Genomic DNA, 22,136 nt, shown 5'->3' with positions numbered 1-22,136 from the left:
GGATTAGGGTTTGTTCCTTCTCGCTAATATGAATGCAGCTGAGGTACAGGTCTCCCATTGGTGCCCCGGCGCGTCAAACATTTCATCTCCCTTCTTAACAAGTCCAGCCAACGCCTAGCTCACTGGATAAGTGCATCTCGGGGAGCCACTGTTGAAGAAATGCTGGAACTTTTACTGAGAGAAATGAAAGGAACAGTATTCCTTACTGTGTAGTTTTAAAAACATTTCTTACTATGTGTAAAATATTTTTATAAAGGGAAGTCATAAAAGGCGGGGCGCTGGTCGCTGTCATCGGGGCAAGCCTCTGGTGGTTACTGAAAATTCTTTGCTCCCACACGTCATGGTCCTGCCGGCACCGGCCCTGCTTGCACCCGCTGCTTGGCGCCACTGTCAGCAGTGGAAAAGCCCATGGAGGGCGCCGGCCCCAATTGCTCCATGCCATCGGCACATGAGAGTGGCGGCAGGAGCAGAGCTGCTGGCAGACAGGGGACCAGGGGCCACGGCGGGAGGTGCCAGGCGGGAGTGCGGAGGATTGGCCGAGACCCACCCCTGTGTCCACTGCAGCCTCGCAGCCCACAGTTCCTTTCAAGGTGCACAAATTTGTGCACTGGGCCCCTAGTATTTTTATAAAAGGAAGTCACAATAAGATGTTTTGATTTTTAAAAATGTATTTTATTGATTTTTTACAGAGAGGAAAGGAGAGGGATAGAGAGTTAGAAACATCGATGAGAGAGAAACATCGATCGGCTGCCTCCTGCACACCCCCCACTGGGGACTGTGCCCGCAACCAAGGTACATGCCCTTGACCGGAATCGAACCTGGGACCTTTCAGTCTGCAGGCTGACGCTCTATCCACTGGGCCAAACCGGTTTCGGCACAATAAGATGTTTTTATGAAGTTTTAGAGACTTATTTCCTAAGTTAAAATAGAAGTTTGAGCTAGGATCAGATGTCCCATTATTTATACATGAATTAATGCTACTTTTGTCTTATGAGGTCATCCTCATCAAAATTATTTATAATAACTAGAGGCCCAGTGCACGAAATTCGTGCACTGGGGGGGGGGGGTCACTCAGCCCAGCTTGCACCCTCTCACAGTCCAGGAGCCCCTGGGGGATGTCTGAGTGGGCCTAAGCCGGCAGTCAGACATCTTTAGCGCTGCCACCACCGCCGCTATACTCCCCAGCCATGAGCCCGGCTTCTGGTTGAGCAGCGCTCCCCCTGTGGGAGTGCACTGACCACCAGGGGGCAGCTCCTGCATTGAGCGTCTGCCCCCTGATGGTCAGTGCGCATCATAGCAACCGGTCGTTCCATCATTCTGTCGATTTGCATATTAGCCTTTTATTATATAGGATTGATTCCGTGTGTACTGTATTCTGGGTCTCATAATGTTTCATGAGGGCACTCTTACCACATGGCACAACGGTTTTCAACCGGTGTGCTGCAAGGATTTTTAAAACTTGCAATACCTGATTATTTAGTCAGGGGCACTGACCTCTCTTCCCAACACAACAGTAGCTGTTGGGTGTAAGTGCCCTGTTTTGAACCATAAATATATAGGTCATATAATAGAGTTGCCCCACGGCACATAAGGTAGCATCTGATTGGTTAATTCTTGGCACCAGAAATCCTTATATACAAAGTATAGGCACCTGATTTTTTTGTTGTTGCTGTCTTTTTTTTGTAGAGAGAGAGGGAGAGAAACATGGATGTGAGAGCGAAACATTGATTGGCTGCTTCCTGCACTCCCCCTACCAGGGATCGAGCCCATAACCCGGGCATGTTCCCTGACTGGAAATTGAACTGGCAACCTTTCAGTGCACGGGACCACACCTGCCAGGACATAAGCATCTGATTTTTTAAAAAGTCACTTTAGAGCAAAAAGGGTAGATAATTACTGTTTTGTGTGGTTTTTGTTTGTTTTGGGAAATCAAAATTATACTTTTTTTTTGGCAGAACAACAAAAAATATAATGTATTTTTTTGTGTGCCACAGTCCTTTAGTAATTAGTTTATGTGTGCCAAGAGGTGAAAAGGTTGAACATCGCTGTACTAGAGCTAGCTGTTTCTGTGCTCTTCTCAAAGCGTGATAATGTCGGGGATGGAAGAGCCCTTCGTTAGTTTCTGCAAACCCAGCACCTGGCTTCCAAGCAGGATCTCCGCACACAGACAGCTAGGGCCTTGGGAGTAAGAGGCCTAGACTTGAGCTCACCATTTACTTGCCTTATTCATGGGAAAATTTCTTCTCTGCATATCAGTTTTCTTATCTGTAAAATGGGTTAATATGAACTGCCTCGTAGAGTTATTATAAACATTAAATTAGACAAAAAGCATAAAATGCCTAGTGGCATAGGCGCTAAATTAATGGTGGAGTTTGGATTATTTATTACCGTGCCAGCCACCTACAAATGACCATTGAACGACCTTAGTATTGGCTGCGTATGATTCAGAATGTGATAAAACAGTGAACCCTGCAACACACATGTATTCGGGCGGCCTCTAAATGCAGAGTGGGTCAGAGCTCCCGGGCCTGTGAGCACTTGTCAGGGGCCCTTGTGGACATCTCCTTCGAAGATACAGTGAGTCCTCACTTAATGTTGTTGATAGGTTCTGTGACTCTGAGTGAAACGATGTGTCACAGAATCGATTTTACCATAGTCGAATTGATATAAACAAGAGTTCAGTTCCTACAGCATCTCAACGTTATCATGCAATGATGTTACTTGAGGACTTGCAGTATCTGGAGCCAAAATCCTGGTCTCTGGGGCTGCTCTTTGGCTTCCTTTGTTATGGCTGCTTGCTGATCCTCCAAAGAGGAAATGTCGGGTTGTCTTGCTCAGCCGTCAGGTGGCCCCGAGTGACATTTCCTGCCCAGGAGCCACAGCCCTGCAAGGTCAGCATGGCAGGCCTCACCGCGAAGGGTCTCTCCTGACAGATGATGGATGCCAACCAGCGCTGGGATGTGCCCGAGGCAGTGGAGTGGATGGCAAAGCTGGCCGAGTTCAAGCCGCTGTGGATTGAGGAGCCCACCTCCCCTGATGACATTCTGGGCCACGCCACCATCTCCAAGGTAGAAAAGCTGCCGCTGCTGGTGTCCTGTCACCGCCACGTATTTTTGTTTGCTTTTCCAGAGTGGCCACAGCAGATCCTAAAATTCCTTTGCCTTTTACTTTTCCTGATGAAGTAGCTGAAATAATTGTAACTGGTTACCAGTACTGGCTTGCAGACCTGTCATCCTTCTGTTCACTTCAGTTTATCTCCTGCCCTTTATTTCTGTTTATTGTAGAGAAAGAAAATGGCTGAAAGGCTACCAGCCATCGTGTTAACCCTTTGCACTCGCTTGCTTTTTTCTCGATTCCTTTATTCTAATGCTAACCGTGTCGAGTCACACTCAACATCCGAGTGCAAAAGGTTAATGTAGACATGGTTGTCATGCTTTGTAAATATAGAAATCTGACTGATAGTAAAATATTTTATTCATCCAGAACAAAACAAAAAAAATGTAGATCCCTCTGGATGACTCAAAAGAAAAGGCTTGCTTAGCTATGTCAGGGTCAGGCCTCCCCAAGAGAAGGCTGCCTGTCTGTTTCCTTCGAACCAGGACCCCTCTTCCTCAAATCCACCCTAACTGGGGGCTGGCCTCTCTCCCTTTTGTGTTTAGGAAGAACCTGATTTGTCAGAACAGGTGAGACACATCCCATCTCTCAGGGAGGGTTTCCCATTAGCCCAGCTTACAGCACTGAGTATAAAATCAGCCAGCTGGCTCATTCAGAAGGAAAACTGTAACTTCCGGGAGCTCTAGCTTTTGGATTCCTCTGACCAGAGCAAGCTCCGTGAGCAGCCATGTTCAACATAGGCTGCTGGGTGCGTGAGGCATCAGACACTCGACAAAACCTGTGCTGGAGGAACGCCCGCCACTTTCCCACTTCGCAGCCTGGCCGGAGAGAGAAACGAAGATCCCTGCGACAGCCAGGTGGCACGTGGGCGGGGCCCTGCGTGCTGAGGGCACAGAGGGAAGGTCACAGAGGGGGGCTGAAGGGCAGGAGCCACCTCGTGGAGCTACGACAGAGCCGATTCTGTAAGGAAAGCTGCACTGCAGGTGAGGGTCACCCGAGCAGGAGCCGTGGAGTGACCGTAGCCTTTGGTTTAAACACAGCGGAAATCTTCCGAGGAATTGCCTCACAATGAGAATCTGTTGAGGGCTCATGGGTAAATAGGACTTTCTGCCTTGGGGTCCTTGTGGCACAGCCGTGTCCTAGTGGCTGCCGACTGGTCCAATCAGGGACCAGAACCACTGCCACCTGGAAAGCCTCCTCGGAAGCTTTTCTGGGCTTCAACCCTCCGAGGTTTTCTGTCCAGAGGCCGTCTTCTCAGGAGGCATCCGAAGAAGGGGTGGGAGAGCCAAGGCGGGGGAAGCTGAGGGAGCCACACAGTGGGGCCGAGGAGGGACCCGATGGCATGGGGGTGCTGGGTGGGGGTTGTGGGGAAGGCAGGCACATAGGGCCAAGTTATGGGGTCCACCTGCTCAGAAGATGCAGCTGAACACAGTGAGGCACTGTAGGTTCTTGAATGAGAGAATGGGAATAAAGATGATTTGCCTGGTAGTAACAGGTAGGATGGGTGGGTGACAGGGGTACAGGAGAGGTGAGGAGTGGGCAGAAAAAAAGTGGAGGCGGGAGGCTTTTGCATTAATCGGCCTAGAGGGTAGATTCAGGAAATATTTAAGGGCGGAAATAAAATTCGGTACCTCTTCAGAGTCAGAAACCTATATGCTTTAAAGATGGTAGAATGACGAAGTCGAATGGCTTTTCCCTCTACCACTGCTCCTCCCTACCCATAGCCCAGAAAGTGTTAGCCATTAGCCTCATTGATTCTGTTCCCGGAACAAGGGGAAGGCCAAGCCAGGGAGAAGCTGAAGATGCCTGAGGGGGCAGTGTGGCTCTGCAGTCCCATTGGGGCTGGAGGCGGGTGTGAGGGGCCTAGAGCCCAGGTGGTGGGGAGTGAAGTAGCTTCAGGGGGGACAGAAAGAGCAGCATCGCCAGAAGATTCCAGCACCTCACCAACTGACCCAACCTGTAAAGTGGCAGCTGTGGGCACCCACTGAGCTGGAGGCGACAGGGCTCTCAAGTAACCACCGAAGGGGGCTCATCAGGGAGACAGGATGGGAATAAAGGGAGTGGTGACCTATACGAAGGAGTCAGAGGCTGATCCCCTCAGGTCTGTGAGGAGCCGCCGCTGCGTGGCTGTCCTCTCCCAGCCCCTCACCTCTGCCCCGGCTCCAGGATCTGCAGAGCCATGGCCAGGAAGGGAGCTAATGGCAGCAGGTGGGCGAGCCCTGTCCTTCCTCTGCAGACACACATGGCCCCTCAGTGCCTCGTCCCACTCCGCAGCAATCAGCTCTGAAGAGTCAAACATTAGTTACATAGCTCTAAGCTTTCAAACACGAAATTCTCAGTTCGATGACTTAGAAAAATAACAGGAGGTTGCCTTATATGTTACAGGCGTTGATCCCATTAGGCATTGGCGTTGCCACGGGAGAACAGGTATGTGACGTCTCCTTGGGTCGGTCCACCTAGGGAGGACATCCTCTTATGTTAGGGCACATCACTTGTATTTTGAGTTGGAAAATTGTCATAATCTTAGAAACGGGGCCATCTTACAGCACTTCACTAGAGTCAAGAGTCAGCTATAGTCAAAAGTTTCTGGATTGTTCTATAATTCACGTGACTAAGGCCATTTACCCTGTTCAGCGTGTCTAATGGAAATGTGTAAGGCAGCAATTTAAACTTGCTACTTGCCAAGGCATAAAATGCACTGCGTGGTTCTAAGGCTGCCAGCTTCCAATTTGAGTAAACATGACTGCGTTCACGCTCTGTGCTTACAAACGAAGCCCAAACGCCTGCCAAAACCTGCGGCAGGCAGCCCACGAGCAGAGCAGAGCGGGGAGAGGGAACAGACGCTCGGGTTCCCCCGCAAAAGGAGCAGTGCTGCCTCGCCACAGCTCTGTTTTGTCCTCTGTGCCATCTGCTCATCCCCGCCACCGCGTACCACCCGATGCTTCACTTTGCTCTGACGGTTTCTCCTTAAGAGGTGGCGAGCGGTGTGATTTTACGTGACTCACACAGTTCCACCTGCAGATTTGTAAAGAAGTGATCGGAAGGCCGAAACCCGGTTTGGCTCAGTGGATAGTGCGTCGGCCTGCGGACTCAAGGGTCCCAGGTTCGATTCCAGTCAAGGGCATGTACCGTGGTTGCGGGCACATCCCCAGTAGGGGGTGTGCAGGAGGTGGCTGATCGATGTTTCTCTCTCATCGATGTTTCTAACTCTCTATCCCTCTCTCTTCCTCTCTGTAAAAAATCAATAAAATATATTTAAAAAGAAACAAACTAAAAAGAAACCGAAAGTGAATATTTTGGTTAAATGACAATTAAAAAAAAAAAGAAGTGATCGGAAGGCCCCCACCTGGACTATCAGGGCTTGACTCGTGCCAAGTGAGAACAGAGAATACAGTCCAGGCTTCCGGAAGGTCACTGATGAGTGACTTGGAATTGGGGTGTTGCCAGGTTTGCAGACCTCGAAGGCCAAGGCTGATCGTACTGACATTCTGTTTCCAGTGCCACAATAGAGTGATGTTTAAGCAGCTCCTCCAGGCCAAAGCCCTGCAGTTTCTCCAGATTGACAGCTGCAGGCTGGGAAGCGTCAATGAGAACCTCTCCGTGTTGCTGATGGCCAAAAAGTTTGAAAGTAAGGGTGCGGCAGCCTGCAGACCGAACCTCCCTTTCCCTGCCCACCGGACACCTGTGGTTCCCTCTGTAGTTTGCCATTTTAACTTTTTTCTTAGCTCTTAGGCCTAATCAGGGGATCTTTGATGATTTTCACCCTGGAATTTCACCCCTCAACATTAATGAATGATTTAATTCCTTGCTGGCAATAACAACCGCAGGTTCTCACCCCTTCCCTCTCTCTGCCCTACGCCTGGCACTCAGTAGAAATCTGCCTTCACTTTAGTTCCTGTTTGCCCCCATGCTGGTGGAGTTGGCCTCTGTGAACTGGTACAGCATCTGATTCTATTTGACTTCATATCAGTCTCTGCAAGCCTTACAAACAGGTGAGTGATGTGGCGTTAACTCAGCCCAGATCTTTTATTCCTGCTCTGGTGACCAGAGGCTCTAAGAACCCTGTCCCTGGGGACAGACATCCTGTGACTCAAAGGCCAGGTTGGTTTTGCTCCCACTTCACCTGGGACAGTAACAAGGAGACCCTACAGTAAATAGTCATTTTTCATTTAGTGGGGTGGGTTCTTGGTAGCTGAATCACTTTGTTTTGTGATGGAGGTGGGGGAGAAGGCGATTTTTTCAACCTGATGGAAACCAGAACTCCTTCAACCAGCACCTGTTTCTGACTTTCCAAAGCCCCACTTCCATCATCGGTGTATTCTCTGCCCTGCCCAACCTCCTCTTCCTGACACCGAACTCTTCCCTGACCTGGTCACATCATTACCATTTAGTTCCCTCTGATTTCTCAACATGTCCCACGTGAGCTTTAAACTAAGTCAGTCTCCTTCCAGTCGCCTGCAGACGTACAGATTCATTATGCTTTCTTTCCTCCTGGAATTAAATGTGGTATCGCAGAAAGCTCACTAGAAACATACACTGAGTGGCCAGATTATTATGATCTCTGAACGCATAATCTGGCCACTCAGTGTATATATATCCTATATAATAAAAGGCTAATATGCAAATTGTCCCCTCAACCAGGAGTTCGACCAGCAGGCAGGCCGGCCAACCACCCATGTCCCCTCCCCCTGGCCAGGCTGGCCGGACCCCACCCATGCACAAATTCATGCACTGGGCCTCATATACACACACACACATACACACACACACACACACACACAGAGTGGCCAGATTATTATGCGTTCAGAGATCATAATAATCTGGCCACTCAGTGTACAGTGAAAGCATAAAAACATGCATGGGAACAGTAAATACCAGACTCAGGACTGAGAGAAATGGGACCTGGCAGGGTATATAGGGGCTTCAGTTATAAAGTACTGATTCCTTTCTTAAGCTGGGTATCCAGTAGGCACATGCTGCCTTTTAATATGTCTAAAGTATTTGCTTTTTTTCAGAGACTTGTATTTCTTTTATTAAGGAGCACTTGGAAAGTGTTAATATTGTACGTTTTTACATTACCTTCTTCTAATTAACAACTGTCCAGAGAGCACTCCATTTACAGTATTGGAAATACACTGGAACTGCTGGACAGGGTTCAGTGTATTGAATTTTAATCAGGATTCTTAGGGAAAAAGAAGTTTATAGTTTCCTAATCTCTCTCTCTCTCTCTGAAGTATTTTAAACCATAAAAAACAAACATTCCTAGGATATTCTGCTTTTGCCCCTCTCATTTCAGTTCCTGAGGGCAGGACCAAGGGGGGTTCCAACCAACTTGCAGGCCTTGAGGGATGAGAAAAAGAGGGTCCGCCCTGAGCCGCTGGGCACTGACTGCCCAGGAGTGAGGGGCAGGGCCTCCGGCCGCTCTCCTGAAAGCAGGCTCGCTGCTCAGGGATGGCACTGTGCCGGGAGGAAGCCACCACGCAGATCCTGTGCCGTCACACCTCAACGCCCCTGCTTTGGTTTCTGTGTGGAACGTTGTCCTCTGTTCAGTCTTCAAGGCCCAACTGTCTCTCCCACGGGGCTGGCTCACCTGTTCTCTATAGATTAGAGGGAGCAAACAGTATACAGTCGATGACGTAGTATTTATGTCCACGGAAAGCATGAGGCCCTCTCTTGCCAGTTCCTTTGTGTAATCCCCGGCACAGGGCCCATGCCTGCCCCTCACAGCAGCTGTTCATTAGCTGGAGACTAAAGTTAGGCAGCAGTTAGGCCATTTGCTCCATATAACAAAACTAGACAGTGGCCGATACCAAATTCGAACAGATTGGTCTTATCCTAAAACCTGTGCTCTTCTAAATCATGTGTATAGCTGGAAGGGACCCCATTTGGTGATTTTAATCGATTCATCTAACTTTTGGCTAAAGGCACCCTAATAATTCCAGATCCTTATGGAGTCTAAATTGAATCCTTTTGGGGCCACGAAACCTTTAGTTTAAGAGACTTTGGTTCATGTCATCCGAGCCTCCACATTGCTTTGTTTTATAGATGAGAACCCGGGGCACAGAGGTTGAGGGAAACGTGGTTATCAGCCAAGCCTTGACCAAGCCCACCCTTTCTTCATTGTGGTATCGCCCCTTCTGCTTTAACAGTTGCCACCAAGTGAATGAACTAACTTGAGGCATTAATACCCCACCCGATCCTTTCCTCCTAGGATGTGCGAATATGTCGACCACCTGCATGAACATTTCACGTATCCTGTGACAATCAAGAATGCTTCCTACATGCCTCCTAAGGTGAGCCTGGGCAGGAAGGCGCCCCGAGCCAGCCATGCCGTGTTGGTTCACCTGAGCTAGACCCTAGTGCACAAAGCTTTGACTCCTTCGAGTTCATTTTCATATCTAGAAACAAATGGCTTTTTAGTTAGTCAACACCACATTCCCAAGGCCTGCAGGTCAGGGTTTGGGGGTGAAATTGCCCAACAAGGCCTCTCTAATGCCAGCTTTTCCTCACCGGCTGAGACCTTAAAATGCGCACTCCTTGTACAAACAAAACAAACAGACAGACTGGCACCAACTAGCAGGCTAGTCAACTGACAAGGTTTGACTGCAGTTGTGTTATCTGGGCCATTTACCCCCAACAGGGCCGAGGTCAGGCCTCATTTTCAGAAGCTGAGCTACCAGAGGAAACTTGATTTGTGCACTAATCCTAGGAAGTAGCCAACAGCGTGTCCCTCTCCTCCATTTCAAACAACCGGAACATTTATTTTAAAAATACTAATTCAGTTGCCTGTAGCTTAGATTTAAAAGCATATCTAGGAGCAGCAGAAATACATAAAACTGTCCAGAAAGTGTGTTTTTTTGTTCCAGTGGTTACTAACACTGTTGTTTGTTTTTTTGTCTCTTACAGGAAGCTGGCTATTCCACAGAAATGAAGGAGGAATCTGTAAAGAAACACCAATATCCAGATGGTGAAATCTGGAAGAAACTCCTCACTGCTCAAGGGAATTAAGGGTTCGGCCCTCACACCCACTTATTTTTTAAGTGAAAAGGCTTAAAATTTCTTGGGTCTGGTTTTATGAAACTAGGGAAAGAAAATCATCCTACCAATGAAAACAAATTCAGCTGAAAGTCATATTAACCTCAAGAATCAGCACAGTAATTATTATTACTTAATTCTTTTAGCAAATAAACATACTCTCCTACTTAATCCTTAAACAAATTCAAATGTAACTAGCTCAAAGTATAAGATGTTCTTATAAGATTTCTATCAAGTGCAGGTACCCAGACATTAAACTGTACTTTGAAAATAAGCAGCATGTTGCATAACTTGTTGGAACAATTCCTTATTCTATTTAACATTTCATAAATTAGCAGAATAAAAATAGTTCTGCAGCACCGTGGGGTATCTGGTATGCAACAAAGATAAAAAGATTCCACTCATTAGCCCAAAGTGTTTTAGCATCTCTTTTCCAGCTCATTCTAAGCACATTACAGAATTTACACCGTACTGAAACTATGGGCGAAAGGCTATTTCATAGTCTTTTTTTAAATAACCCTTTGTCCACTCTCTCTAAAAGTCAATGGAAATAAGACCCTGGGGGTGGGGGTGGGAGGAGAGGGCGATAACCCTTTTTAAAAAAACCTTTATGCTAAATAATTTTTAAAAAAATGTTGCTGCTTTTTTAGCGATAGAGGGAGAGAGAGAAACATTGATTGAGAGAGAAACATCGATCAGTTGCCTCCTGCACCGACCCCAACTGGGGATTGAACCCACAACCTGGGTATATGCACTGACCAGAAACTGGCAACCTTTCGTGCACAGGATGACGCTCAACCGAGCCATACCAGGCAGGGCTATCCTAAATAATTTTAATGATAAAATGCAGCTAGAATTAGATAAATCATAGAAAAATGGAAAAATTTAGTAGTTTAGTCAGCATTTCTAAAATATATTCTAACCTTAGCAGCATCCAAACAAGAATATAGCATGTTTATTTAGACAGGAACTGTTTAGAATGGCAGTAGAGAAAGGAAAAAAACCCAGATGAATGCAGAAGTCTTCTTTATTTTAACAATGTATAAAATAAACAACTTGAAATGTTCGTAGCCACACCAACCATACATTATCATGACGTGTTATTCAGCTTGCTTAAATGTGAGGGAATAACTTATAATTCTTGAAATCATACAAATGTGGAATTGAAATGCATGTATATGATTTTTAAAGTATATACATTTGTACTCTCTTCAGTTTATTCATAATCTCAGTATTTTCATACATCCTCATTCAGTGAAGGCCTTTTATTACTAAGAGAGTCAGCACAGTTATATTGGCCAGTGGTAACAGTCTTACGTTAATGAGTAATAACTGACAGTTACCAACTGATTTTTGACCTAGTTCCTTCTTTCTTTAGAACAAAAAGAATTTTCACCTAAGCATCCATTCCAACCCCTAAAGACAGTATCCTTCAAACAACTCCTTTAAAAGCACTTTAAACGGCCATTTCCATTTTAATAGTCGGATGAGGATTGTACCCTTCAATCTGAAAGTCTTCAGTCTTGAAGTCATCGATTGTCTCAACTTTTCGAAGGATTTTAAGCTTCGGGAAAGGCCTTGGTTCTCGCTGAAGCTACAAACAGCAGACCATTATTTTGCTGTATCTGTACTACCGCTTTAATTCTGCCCCCCGCATCCCTTCATGAGACAAGCACACAGTCTTTTATCAGCAAGGATTACTTTACAGGGGCTAAGTAATACTGTGGATACCTTTTCCCTGGTTACGCAATACTGCTGGAGCATAACTAACCGTTTCTTTCACATACATGGAGAGCGGAGGGTATTCTGGGGAATCATTCGGTGTCAGGAGCCTGGTGGCTCCCCAAGCGTAAGTTCTTATGATTGATTGCTCCTGGTAAATTTACCAAGGACGACACAGTTTCTTACTTTTGTATCTGTAACTCATAGTAGGCACTCAAAAACGGTTACCTGAATCCCACAATCCCTATTCCAACTACCCCTGGCAGAAAGGGCAAGGAAAGATGACATCTGTTGACAATTATCAGAAAGGGATGCAAGCCGGATTCCTGAGATGAACCGCGTTGATGAGGATGTGACAAAGGTCATGACCTCACATTATTCTGGCCAGCATGACAGGAGCAGTGAGCTAGAGAAGCATCTGGTTAAGCCTTGAAGTCACCCTCTACGTCAAAGCAAATTTCCTCAAAGGAGAAACTTTCAAAACCTGGATCTAATCTGGAAGGGCCTAAAGGGTTTTGGTTTGACATTTTTATTCTTGGGGCTCATGATATGCACTCATATTTTTTATTGCCATTTCCAAATCATTTTTTGGCTGCTATAATTTATGGATTTGAACCTATTTCTGAAAGTTCAGACCTAAGTACTGTATTTAGGATAAATTTAAGGGGAAATATTGAAATGCTACCTCTGAGAAGGTCCTAAATTCTCTGGCTTAGGCCCCCACAGCACCTGTCACACCTGTGGTAGCTGAGGCATGTGTCTTCCTTGTCTCCACCCACCTGCCCACCATCAAAGCTCTGCCGTCAGAACAGGTCACCTTATCCCTGTCATAGCACTGAGAAGAATGCCTGCTATAATAGAGATGTTCTATAAACCAACCTTTTATCAAGAGAAGGGACCAACCTGCAAAGTGCAACAGACAGCCCTAGCTGGTGTGGCTCAGTGGATAGAGAGTCAGCCTGCGGACTGAAGGGTCCCAGGTTCGATTCCAGTCAAGGGCACATGCCCAGGTTGCAGGGCTCGATCCCCAGTAGGGGGCGTGCAGGAGGCAGCCAATCAATGATTCTCTTTTATCATTGATGTTTCTCTTTCTCTTCCTTCCTCTCTGAAATCAATAAAAATATATTTAAAACAAAGTGCCACAGATAGAATTCTTACCTGCATTTTCAGCGGCTCAACATGATTCAGGTAGACGTGTGCATCTCCCAAAGTGTGTACAAAGTCACCTGGCTGAATTGCATGGGAGGATGGGAGGAAGCAAAATAGGAAGTGTTTTAGTTTTAATCCCTCTTCAACACATTATTTAAAAACACATAATGCAGAGTATGCAGATATCGCAAAGCTTTTCAGAAAATAAAGAACTTAACCAGTGTTGCTTTTAAGAAAAGTTAATTTATAAAAGTTACCTTGTACTATAAACAACCTATATAAACTTGTTCATACAGACCACAAGGATGGGAAAGTTCCATCGGAGAGTTACAAAATGAGCCAGTTCATTTCTTTTCTACCTATTTTTCACTTTGCTTTTTTCCTCGGTTTTTGTTGTTTCTTTTAAAAAATGTTTTCTTTTTCTAGTTGATTTTATATATGTTTTAAGTGCACAGTTGAGTCAGTTCTTATTTAAATGAGAATTCTGGGCGATTAGTTTTTTTCATGTTAAAGAGTCTAAGAGTTCAGCTCTTTAGGCCAGCAACAATTGTTCCTTCCTAAGAGCAGCCCACCTTCAGGCCGGTGATGTGTGCGATCATGTAGGTGAGCAGGGCGTAGCTGGCGATGTTGAAGGGCACACCTAGCCCCATGTCTGCTGACCGCTGGTACAGCTGGCAGGACAGCTCACCGTTCACCACGTAGAACTGGCAGAGGGCATGGCATGGAGGCAGGGCCATGGAAGGAAGATCTGAGGAGCCAGCACAGAGGAATATAGGGGAGGGGGGTGGTTTTAAAGAACACAACTATAGGCAAAGTGAAACAGGAGCGAAACACAAGCCAGCTCATAAGATGGAGGTCATGTGACCATCATGACCCACACCTTCCCCTCATGGCAAAGCAGACCATTCCAATCCCAGGGATGGCACAAACCTGACAGAGACCTGTCCGTTAACAGGAGCCTTCTGTGATGTACGTTTACTAGTACAATGGGAGAAGCAATGCTCTCCCATACGAGCTGAAATTATCTGTGCTACCTTCACAGAAAGAATGAGTTCATTTGTAGGAGCCACAGGAAACTAGCGTCTCAGACACACTCTCCTGTGTTCCAAAGTCTCTATTATAAATGTACATATTCCACTCTGGGTCTTAATTACCCATTGGTAAAGTTTAACTTTATAATACTGTTGATACAAATATGAATAATATCAGGGTAGAAGGGACCTGAAACTTCTTCTGCCCCAATTTAAAATGGTAAAATCTTACATGTATTTTTAAAGGCCATTTAAAACCCTTTTGGGAGTAAGAGTAAGCATAAACAGCCGAAACCGGTTTGGCTCAGTGGATAGAGCGTCAGCCTGCGAGCTGAAAGGTCCCAGGTTCGATTCCGTTCAAGGGCATGTACCTTGGTTGCGGGCAGGTCCCCAGTGGGGGGTGTGCAGGAGGCAGCCGAGGGATGTTTCTCTCTCATCGATGTTTCTCTCTATCCCTCTCTCTTCCTCTCTGTAAAAAATCAATAAAATATATATTTTTTTTAAAGAGTAAGTATAAATATACAAATTAAGGTGATCTGGATCCAATTCCATCCTCTGAAGGTGGAAATGAGGCCAGCGGTGACTTGCCCAGGGTCACCCAAGTGACCATGGGGCTGGGAGTTCCTGGTGCCCGCCTCCTGCCGGAGGCCCCTGCAACAAGGCCACGATGCTTCCCCTCATGCCAACCACAGTCAGGACAGCAGAGGAGGACTGAGATGCTTTCCACCTTTTGGATTCCAAGCACACAGGATGATTCTTCTGTCGTCAGGGTTGGTTTTGATCGTGTCAATCACCTTTTGCAGTTGGTCTACTCCTTGACCGGAATAATCTGTAGAATTATTGAAAAGAAATGTGCACGTGTTAATTACATCATCTGGTGAGATGGCCTCACAGGTCTTCTGTCATACTGTCCTTCCGCAGCCCCGCCTTGGCTCATGGTTACAAGAAATCCAAATGCACTTTGTAAGTTTCTCAGGTTATGCTGAGTTCGAGGCCTGGTCTAGGCTCCTAGGCCTATCCTCTGGAGCCATGACAAAGTCTATTTTCTTTTCTATGTAAAAATCCTTTAAGTATTTGGTTGGTCCTGTTACTTCCTCCCTCTCCCCAATTTCAACACTCCACTCCCCCTCTCCTTAGCCCCTGGCAACCACCATTCTATCTCTATGTCTACACAGCACTTTAAAACTCGATGTAGCCAGCATTCAAAAGTTCTCAAGATTGCACATAAAATATAGATTTTAGGGTTTGTTTTTTTTTAAGAATTCTGACAATATCAGGCCCACATGTCTCTAACTGGCAGGAGAAGAGCTGTAACTGCCCCCTTTAGATGAGACTCATGCTCTCCAGATTGCGGGTCTCTGCCCAGCTAGCAAACTGTTACTTCCTGCACACGTGCCTGTACACACACGTACACACACACACACACACACACACACACACACACTGAGGGACACATTTGCTTTTATAACCTCTGACCTAGAGATAAGTGGGACAGAGGGGCAAAGGACCAGGCTCAGTAAGTAGTGCCACCATGTGACAGAGGAAGGTGGACTCCGGGAGTGAGGTGTTCCCTCTTCCTCCTCCCAGCAGGATGGGGAGGAGAGGTGACTCGGGATATGAGCTACCACATCAGGGCCACTTACAATGCGGTGCAAAGAAAGGGAGACCAAAGCCTCTGCAAGGCCATCTCGGGGAGGTTAGCCCCCGATGAACTTCCTACCTTACCCCCCAACACAGTCACCACCTGCGCCGCTACCTGCTAAGGAAACCAGGTACAGGAAGTGCCAAGCACCCAATCACGTTAGTCACTGGGAGTGAGATCTGACCTTCATGAGGTGTGGTCGTGCTCCTGAACCTGAAACAGCCTCCCTCAGGTTAGTTAGGCATCAGCTCCCCAGACCCTGGCTTCTCATCCCCCACACTTCATCGGAAACCACGGAGCTACGACGGCGCTCAGGGATCCGAGGCAGCGCTGTCTCCTCACCTGAATCCATATCTTTGTATTCTGCCCCAAAATGCCTCCACTGAAAGCCATAAACGGGGCCTAAGTCTCCTTCTTTTCTGCTGGAGAATCCCAGGCTGTCCAGGAAGTCACGGGACCCGTTGGCGTCCCAGATTTTCACTCCCTTGGACGACAGTTCTTTAGCATTCGTGGATCCCTGGGAGAGATGGGAGAGCAGAGCAGGTGGATTCACTCACCCAGGAGCCTTCGGAGCCATCGGGACTCATCCTCTAAGAGCCCCCACCAAGCCGGCAACAGGCCCTCACAGTCCCTCACAGCCTGTCCCATCTTTAAGCAGGCTGGTCCCAGCCCAAACTCTGAAGGGCCGGCAGGTCAGTCTGATCCTTCCCCGGAACCACCCTCTCAAATCTTTTTTTCCCGTTTCCCCTCAACTACATTTTCTAGACTGAACACATCCAAGTCCTTTAATTACATTCCTACCCCATCTGGCAGTTTGGTGTTTCTTCACCAAATGTGTTCTGTGTCAAAGTGTGATGCCCAGAATGAATGTAATGCCTCACCTGCAGTCTGTTGGGAGTGCCTTAGACCTGGTAGACAGACTATTTCTACTGACTGGCCTACCCAGCACTAGCTTTCCTAGCAAATGGCTCTGTCACCTCTCTTAAATGTGCCATCTCAAGTTAGGTTTACCCCAACTTACACTCACACAGTTAAGGTGTGGTTGGTTTGTTTTGGCCAAGTGACAAGCCTTATGTGTGTTTTTTTAAAATATATTTTATTGATTTTTTACAGAGAGGAAGGGAGAGGGATAGAGTTAGAGACATCGATGAGAGAGAATCATCAATCAGCTGCCTCCTGCACACTCCCTACTGGGGATGTGCCCGCAACCAAGGTACATGCCCTTGACCGGAATCGAACCCGGGACCCTTTAGTCCACAGGCCAACGCTCTATCCACTGAGCTAAACTGGTTAGGGCAAGCCTTATGTTTATTTCTCTGATATTTTGTCTTATTAGATTTGGCCCTTGTCATCCTAACCTGTATCCTGATTGTGCGTCCAGGTCAAGGACAGACCTCCACTGGCCTCTGGTGTCTTCAGGTCTGATGTGCCATAATGGTTACAAGCAAGGCTACGCGGTGCCACGCAACCTTGTCCCTGTGCCTGTCCCCTCTTAACTTCCCCTCTTTACCTTGATAAACCACAGCAACTCCTCCAAAACACCCTTCCAGAATACACGCTTGGTTGTCAGCAGAGGAAACTCATCTGAAAAACAGTTTGCCTTATAATTTCAAGATGGGAACACAGCACATGCCATCCAACTTCCTCTATGGAAGAAAGCGACCCCAAGACATCAGGCCCTGGAGTGACCTGGAAAACGGCGCCTCCTGGCCACGTGGGCACCTGGGATCAGGGTGGAGCTCCCAGGGGGCAGTGCAAGTGACACAGTTCGGACGGAGACCACCCTCCTGAGCCCTGCATGCACAGACACAGCAGTTCCACACAGTGAGCCGGGGCAGGGGCAGCCGGGGCAGGGGCCAGACCGGGATGCGTGTGGGGACAGGGAAAGAGCAGCCACCCACCACCGTTAGTGAGACTCCTTTGCAGAGGTGTGACGACAACAGGACAAAGCTGAAGGCTCCCAGGACTATCCCATGATTAACCTGCTGAGGAAAGCTTGTGCAGGACCCACGGAAAGTAGATATCACACTGGCCAGTACAGAAGAGTAGTTTTTAGAGATTCGCAAAGCAAATCAACCTCTAGGTTTTAAGTGTACCAAAAAATAGTAATGTTTAAACACTTTATATATACATGATCCTACTTAATCTCCAACCCTCCTTAAGGCACCTTTATGATCTCCACTCTACAGTCACCAGGAGGGAATATAGAAGTTTGCATCAAGAAATAGGAAAATACAAATGTAAAGCTTATCTCTATTCAGTTGTGTAGTTGATATTCATGTAACAAGGATACATTTTTCAAGCACCTACTGTTATCCTTATTGCCTGAACATGATTTCCTCCATTTCAAGGGCATGGGGAGGCTGAAGACCTGCGGGGTTAAGTAAGTTGCCCAAAGTGTAAGAAGAGCTGGAGTAGAAACGAGGTCTGTGGCTCATTTGGAGTCCGCTGCTCCTGGAGCTGCAGGAAGGTGGGTCCCTCCGCCCAACCAACCTCTCAAAGCTGTCCCAGGCAGATCAGCGGTTTCCCCCTGCACACGGGCATTTCCCAGTTTGCAGGATGGGTGTGGGGTGCAGAGTTTCACACGTGACCACAGCGAATCTGCTTTACCAACAGGGGGTCTTCCCCTTAAAACCACCCTCCACACCGGTGTCAGGGAGACCTGTCCCGTGCCCCACCCCCACCTCGACCCTTTGTCTCCTGCAAGCCAACAAGAGACACTTTTCTCCCCAGGAACCATCCTGTTTTAAAGTAAAAGACGAACAGGAACTTCTGCTCGGACCATCGGGTTGGTTTCCAGGTTTAAGAGGAAAGAATGCTGGCTCGTGGGACCGGGAGGGGGAAACTGTCAGGAGCCACGTTCCCGCCCAGGCCACGCCGCTCACCCTCTTCCCGCCGCGGATGCCCCGCCCACGAAGTATTGGCTCCAATTTTGAAAAACTTTGCGGAGCGGAACGGTCAGCACTGGGAGGGGCCGATCCTCTCCCGCTCCCGTTCGGGCCGATCCTCTCCCGCTCCCGTTCGGGGCAAAACCCCTGGGTCGGGCCCGCTTCGGGGGAGACCACGTGGCGAGGCACCAAGTACCCGGAGGGCCTCCGGGGTTTTACTTCCCAGCGCCGCCCCGCCCGTCCCTGCGACCCCCCGCACATCTGCCCCCGAATCCAAGCCCCAGGTCGGCGTCCGACCCGTGGGACCAAGGACACCTCTCCGTCTCCCGGGGCTGAGGTCAGGGCCGCCCCGCGGGGCCCGCCCCGCCCGAGCGCTCTCCCCGCCGCAGCTCCGAGCCCCCGGCGCCCGCCCGCCCGCCCGCCCGCGGTCACCTCTCAGGCTGTAGCGCGCCTGCAGGCCGAACACCGACAGGGTGCCGGTGCCGGTGCGGTCGTCCTTACGGAAGCCCCAGCGGAGGATGTGCTCGATCTGCCCCAGGTACTGCAGCTCCCCGTGGGGCCGCGGCTCGGCGCCCCGCTCCTGCGCGGCGGGCGGCGGCGGCGGCGGCAGCTCGGAGCCGGCGGCGGGCATGGTGCGGGCGCAGCGGTGGGTTCGGGGATACCCGTGGGCAAGGCGGCCAGACCTCCTGCAAGCGTCTCCTTTCCCGCGGCTTTGGCGCCGTCGACTCCGCCTCTTTCCTGCTCGTTGACGTCGGGGCCGCCCGGGGCCGCGGGATCTCCCGCCTCCTGGCGTCCGCGGAGCGCGCCCAGCCGCCGGCGGGCGGGGCCGGAACGCACCAGCCTCCCGCACCGGGCGCGTTTAGCCCGTTTTGAAAGGTAGGAACCTTAGGCCTAGAAAGCATCCTAAAGCTGGTATCCTGGGTGCATTGGCGGAGAAAGGCCTCTCTAGTTGGAAAGTTTCGGGGTCGACCTGGTCATTCACTGATCAAGGGGAGCTTGCAACAGTCTCCACCTTTTGGTGACATCTACCAACAAATGAAACCCTGGTATTTGAGCTCTATTTTCTTACAACTGAGTGGGGATGCTCACAGGTGATTCCCATTTCCATTTTCTCCACATCCTCACTGAAGGCAGGCAGCCTGGGCGAGTGGCATTGGGCAGCTTTTCAACATGATTAATGACAACCAGACGTTTTCAAGTTTTTAACACCAAACATGTCAATTTTAGTGAAATGTTTATCATACAAACACTGGTGGGTGGGGACTGTTTGATAATGAGTTTAAATTGTGCTAATACATGTCCTGTGCACACAACAAGCGGTCTTTTGAACCAGTGTTTATGGAGCCCATAGTAGATGCTCAGTAATTTGTTGCTAGGTCTGGGGTTATGAAGAGTAAGATGTCGTCTCTGTCTGAAAAACGTTAGACACTACTTCTTGCCCTTCAATAAAGTCGATGGTTTTGTGGTTTCTTGTGTAATCTCAAGTTTATTGTCTGTGCAAGTGTTATTAGACCTTGAATGCCAGGCTCTTGAGTCTCAATGTCATAGAAGTGAGTGCTGAACTCAGTACAAGATCACACAGATAGCGTTTATGGAAAAGAGCGTGTGCACAGGAATCGACCGGAAAAGAGAAGGGGAGCCTCTGAGAGACCCTTGTGCATGGCTAAGGTAGGGGCTTTGGGCGGTGGAGGCCCTGGGCGTGAGGGGTGGGCCAGTTGTCCCATGATGGTCGTTGGGCAGTCACAAGGTATTTTCTACGGTCAGCGGACCACCCAGAGGGCCTGTAAACAATGCTTGCATATACATTCCGGTTATCATTTAATTGACAAAACAACTATTTTTGCAGAACGTGATGTTAAGAAAGATGCTACGTCATATTCTTCCCTTTAACGGTGTGGTTAGGTTAATTTTAACTACAGACTTTTATTGAAAGCAAGGAGCCACAGTCGGGCCTCTAAGATGGAGTTCTTCCAGTCAAGATGGAGTGCAGAGAGAGTTACCCCTATGCTGTCTCATAAGTTTCTGGGTTCTTTCTGCTAACGTGCACCTCTGAAACTCAAGGTTAACATTTTTGTAAGAGGAAACCATTCTGGGAGGAGGAACTAAGTGTCTTTCATCGGCAGCTCTGACGAATCTGTTCAGCAAAAACAATGCTGCGTGCCTTCACGTGGCACAAAGCCTATACAGCAGAAACCAAATCCCAAAGACGATTTGCAAAATACCTGCCATTTAGGTTCATTGGAGAGAGAGAAACAAACAAAAGCAAAAATCCCTAAGTACAGACTAAGGAAGTGTTTTTAGGGAACGTTTCCCAAGCCTGATCGTTGGAAAGCCCATGTTTTGCTGTTGGATTGTATCAGTGCTCGCAAAGACCACGGTACACGGTACACTGAAATGCCCACAGCAGATATTTCCCATCTATTTAACCCATCACAATACCAGGTTGCCCTTTCTTGGCCAATGTGGATTCATTGTACCCCTCCCCCGGCACAGTCCTCACCCCACCCACATAATCGTTTTAAAAGTCCGGGTATCTCCTTTGGGAATGACGGCCTTCCTGTGCTGCGCTGTACCGTTTGGATGAGGTTGGTGGCAGTGGGCTCTCTCCAGGTGGGTAGGCATTCTTTTGGGAAGAGACATGCTCCGTCAGAAAACCTGACTGGTGGTTGCCAAGGGCTGGGAGAAGGGAGAAGTGGGGAGTTATTCTTTAATGGGTACAGAGTTCCAGTTTGGGAAGATGAAAAAGTGGAGATGGATGGTGGTAATGGCTGTACAGCAAGCACTGTGAATATACTTAATGCCACTGAACTGTACACTTCAAAATGGTTAAAATATTATTCAATTTTGTTATGTATGTTTTACCACACACACAAAAAAGCCTCTGTGGAAGCTATAGGTCTTTTCTAAACAAAGGCATGAATTATAGATGTTTTCCAAAAAGTTAATTATTATACATTAAAAGCAAATTAAAAAAAGAATCTTGTTAACTAGAAAGTGGGATATGAATAGTAGTACAAGTGATAGAACACAGACACCTCGATGATTTCATGTTTAATATATATATTTAAATAGCTATTAATGTACCATAGAATATGTACATGGGTATTTTGAAAAGGAATTTTTATTGTAACTCAGTCTGAGTAACTATTAAACTGCCATTCAACATGAGAAAATTAACAGTACTTCATAACATGTAACGGACATACATTCCTGCAACTGCATTTGTTGTACTATCCTATGTATTTCAGGATTTTCAGGTCTCAGCTGAAGAGGTGATTCTACTTGCTGGGTAGAGGATGCATCAGATCGTCTTACTTTTTTTTTTTTTTTAAAGCAATAATCAAAACATTAATAAATGACATATAGACTGAGTGTATTTTTTCTTAGAATAAAAGTCCAGAATGAGTAATAGAATAAACACTGTTGGCTTTTGAAAAAATTAACACACAGCAAAATAACAGAAAACCCCAATGTATGGATATTTTTAACAACACTATGGTATTTGAAGGGATCTTCACAGTCCTCGTGGTTTGATGAACTTCTATAATGGACTTT

General features: G+C 47.6%; 2 protein-coding genes across 6 annotated transcripts in view; one reads left to right on the top strand and one right to left on the bottom strand.

Annotated features, from left to right (window-relative positions):
• ENOSF1 (enolase superfamily member 1) overlaps window positions 1–10,308 on the top strand; it is a 32,067-nt gene extending 21,759 nt beyond the window's left edge. For 3 of the 5 annotated variants that reach the window (XM_008160119.3, XM_054724054.1, XM_054724056.1), the window contains 6 exons: window positions 2,934–3,068; window positions 5,500–5,541; window positions 6,613–6,742; window positions 7,007–7,106; window positions 9,326–9,407; window positions 10,021–10,308. In XM_008160119.3, the coding sequence (XP_008158341.2) occupies window positions 2,934–3,068; window positions 5,500–5,541; window positions 6,613–6,742; window positions 7,007–7,106; window positions 9,326–9,407; window positions 10,021–10,122 (591 nt within the window). In that variant the 3' untranslated portion in view covers window positions 10,123–10,308. The remainder of the gene's footprint in view (window positions 1–2,933; window positions 3,069–5,499; window positions 5,542–6,612; window positions 6,743–7,006; window positions 7,107–9,325; window positions 9,408–10,020) is intronic. The other 2 variants (XM_028139270.2, XM_054724055.1) reach the window with 1 other exon arrangement.
• Window positions 10,309–11,229: 921 nt separating this feature from the next.
• On the bottom strand, window positions 11,230–19,281 carry TYMS (thymidylate synthetase). Its single transcript, XM_054724117.1, has 7 exons — window positions 19,014–19,281; window positions 17,204–17,277; window positions 16,036–16,210; window positions 14,779–14,880; window positions 13,593–13,768; window positions 13,030–13,101; window positions 11,230–11,743 (listed from the first exon to the last, which is right to left on the bottom strand). Exons 1-7 carry the CDS (start codon window positions 19,210–19,212, stop codon window positions 11,606–11,608), a joined length of 936 nt encoding a protein of 311 aa, XP_054580092.1. The 5' UTR covers window positions 19,213–19,281; the 3' UTR covers window positions 11,230–11,605.
• Window positions 19,282–22,136: the final 2,855 nt, after the last annotated feature.

The sequence above is a fragment of the Eptesicus fuscus genome, chromosome 12 (genome assembly GCF_027574615.1).
Source record: "Eptesicus fuscus isolate TK198812 chromosome 12, DD_ASM_mEF_20220401, whole genome shotgun sequence".
NCBI lineage: Eukaryota > Metazoa > Chordata > Mammalia > Chiroptera > Vespertilionidae > Eptesicus > Eptesicus fuscus.
The sequence above is the reverse complement of the archived record's forward strand: the minus strand, read 5'-3'. Positions and strand labels throughout refer to the sequence as shown.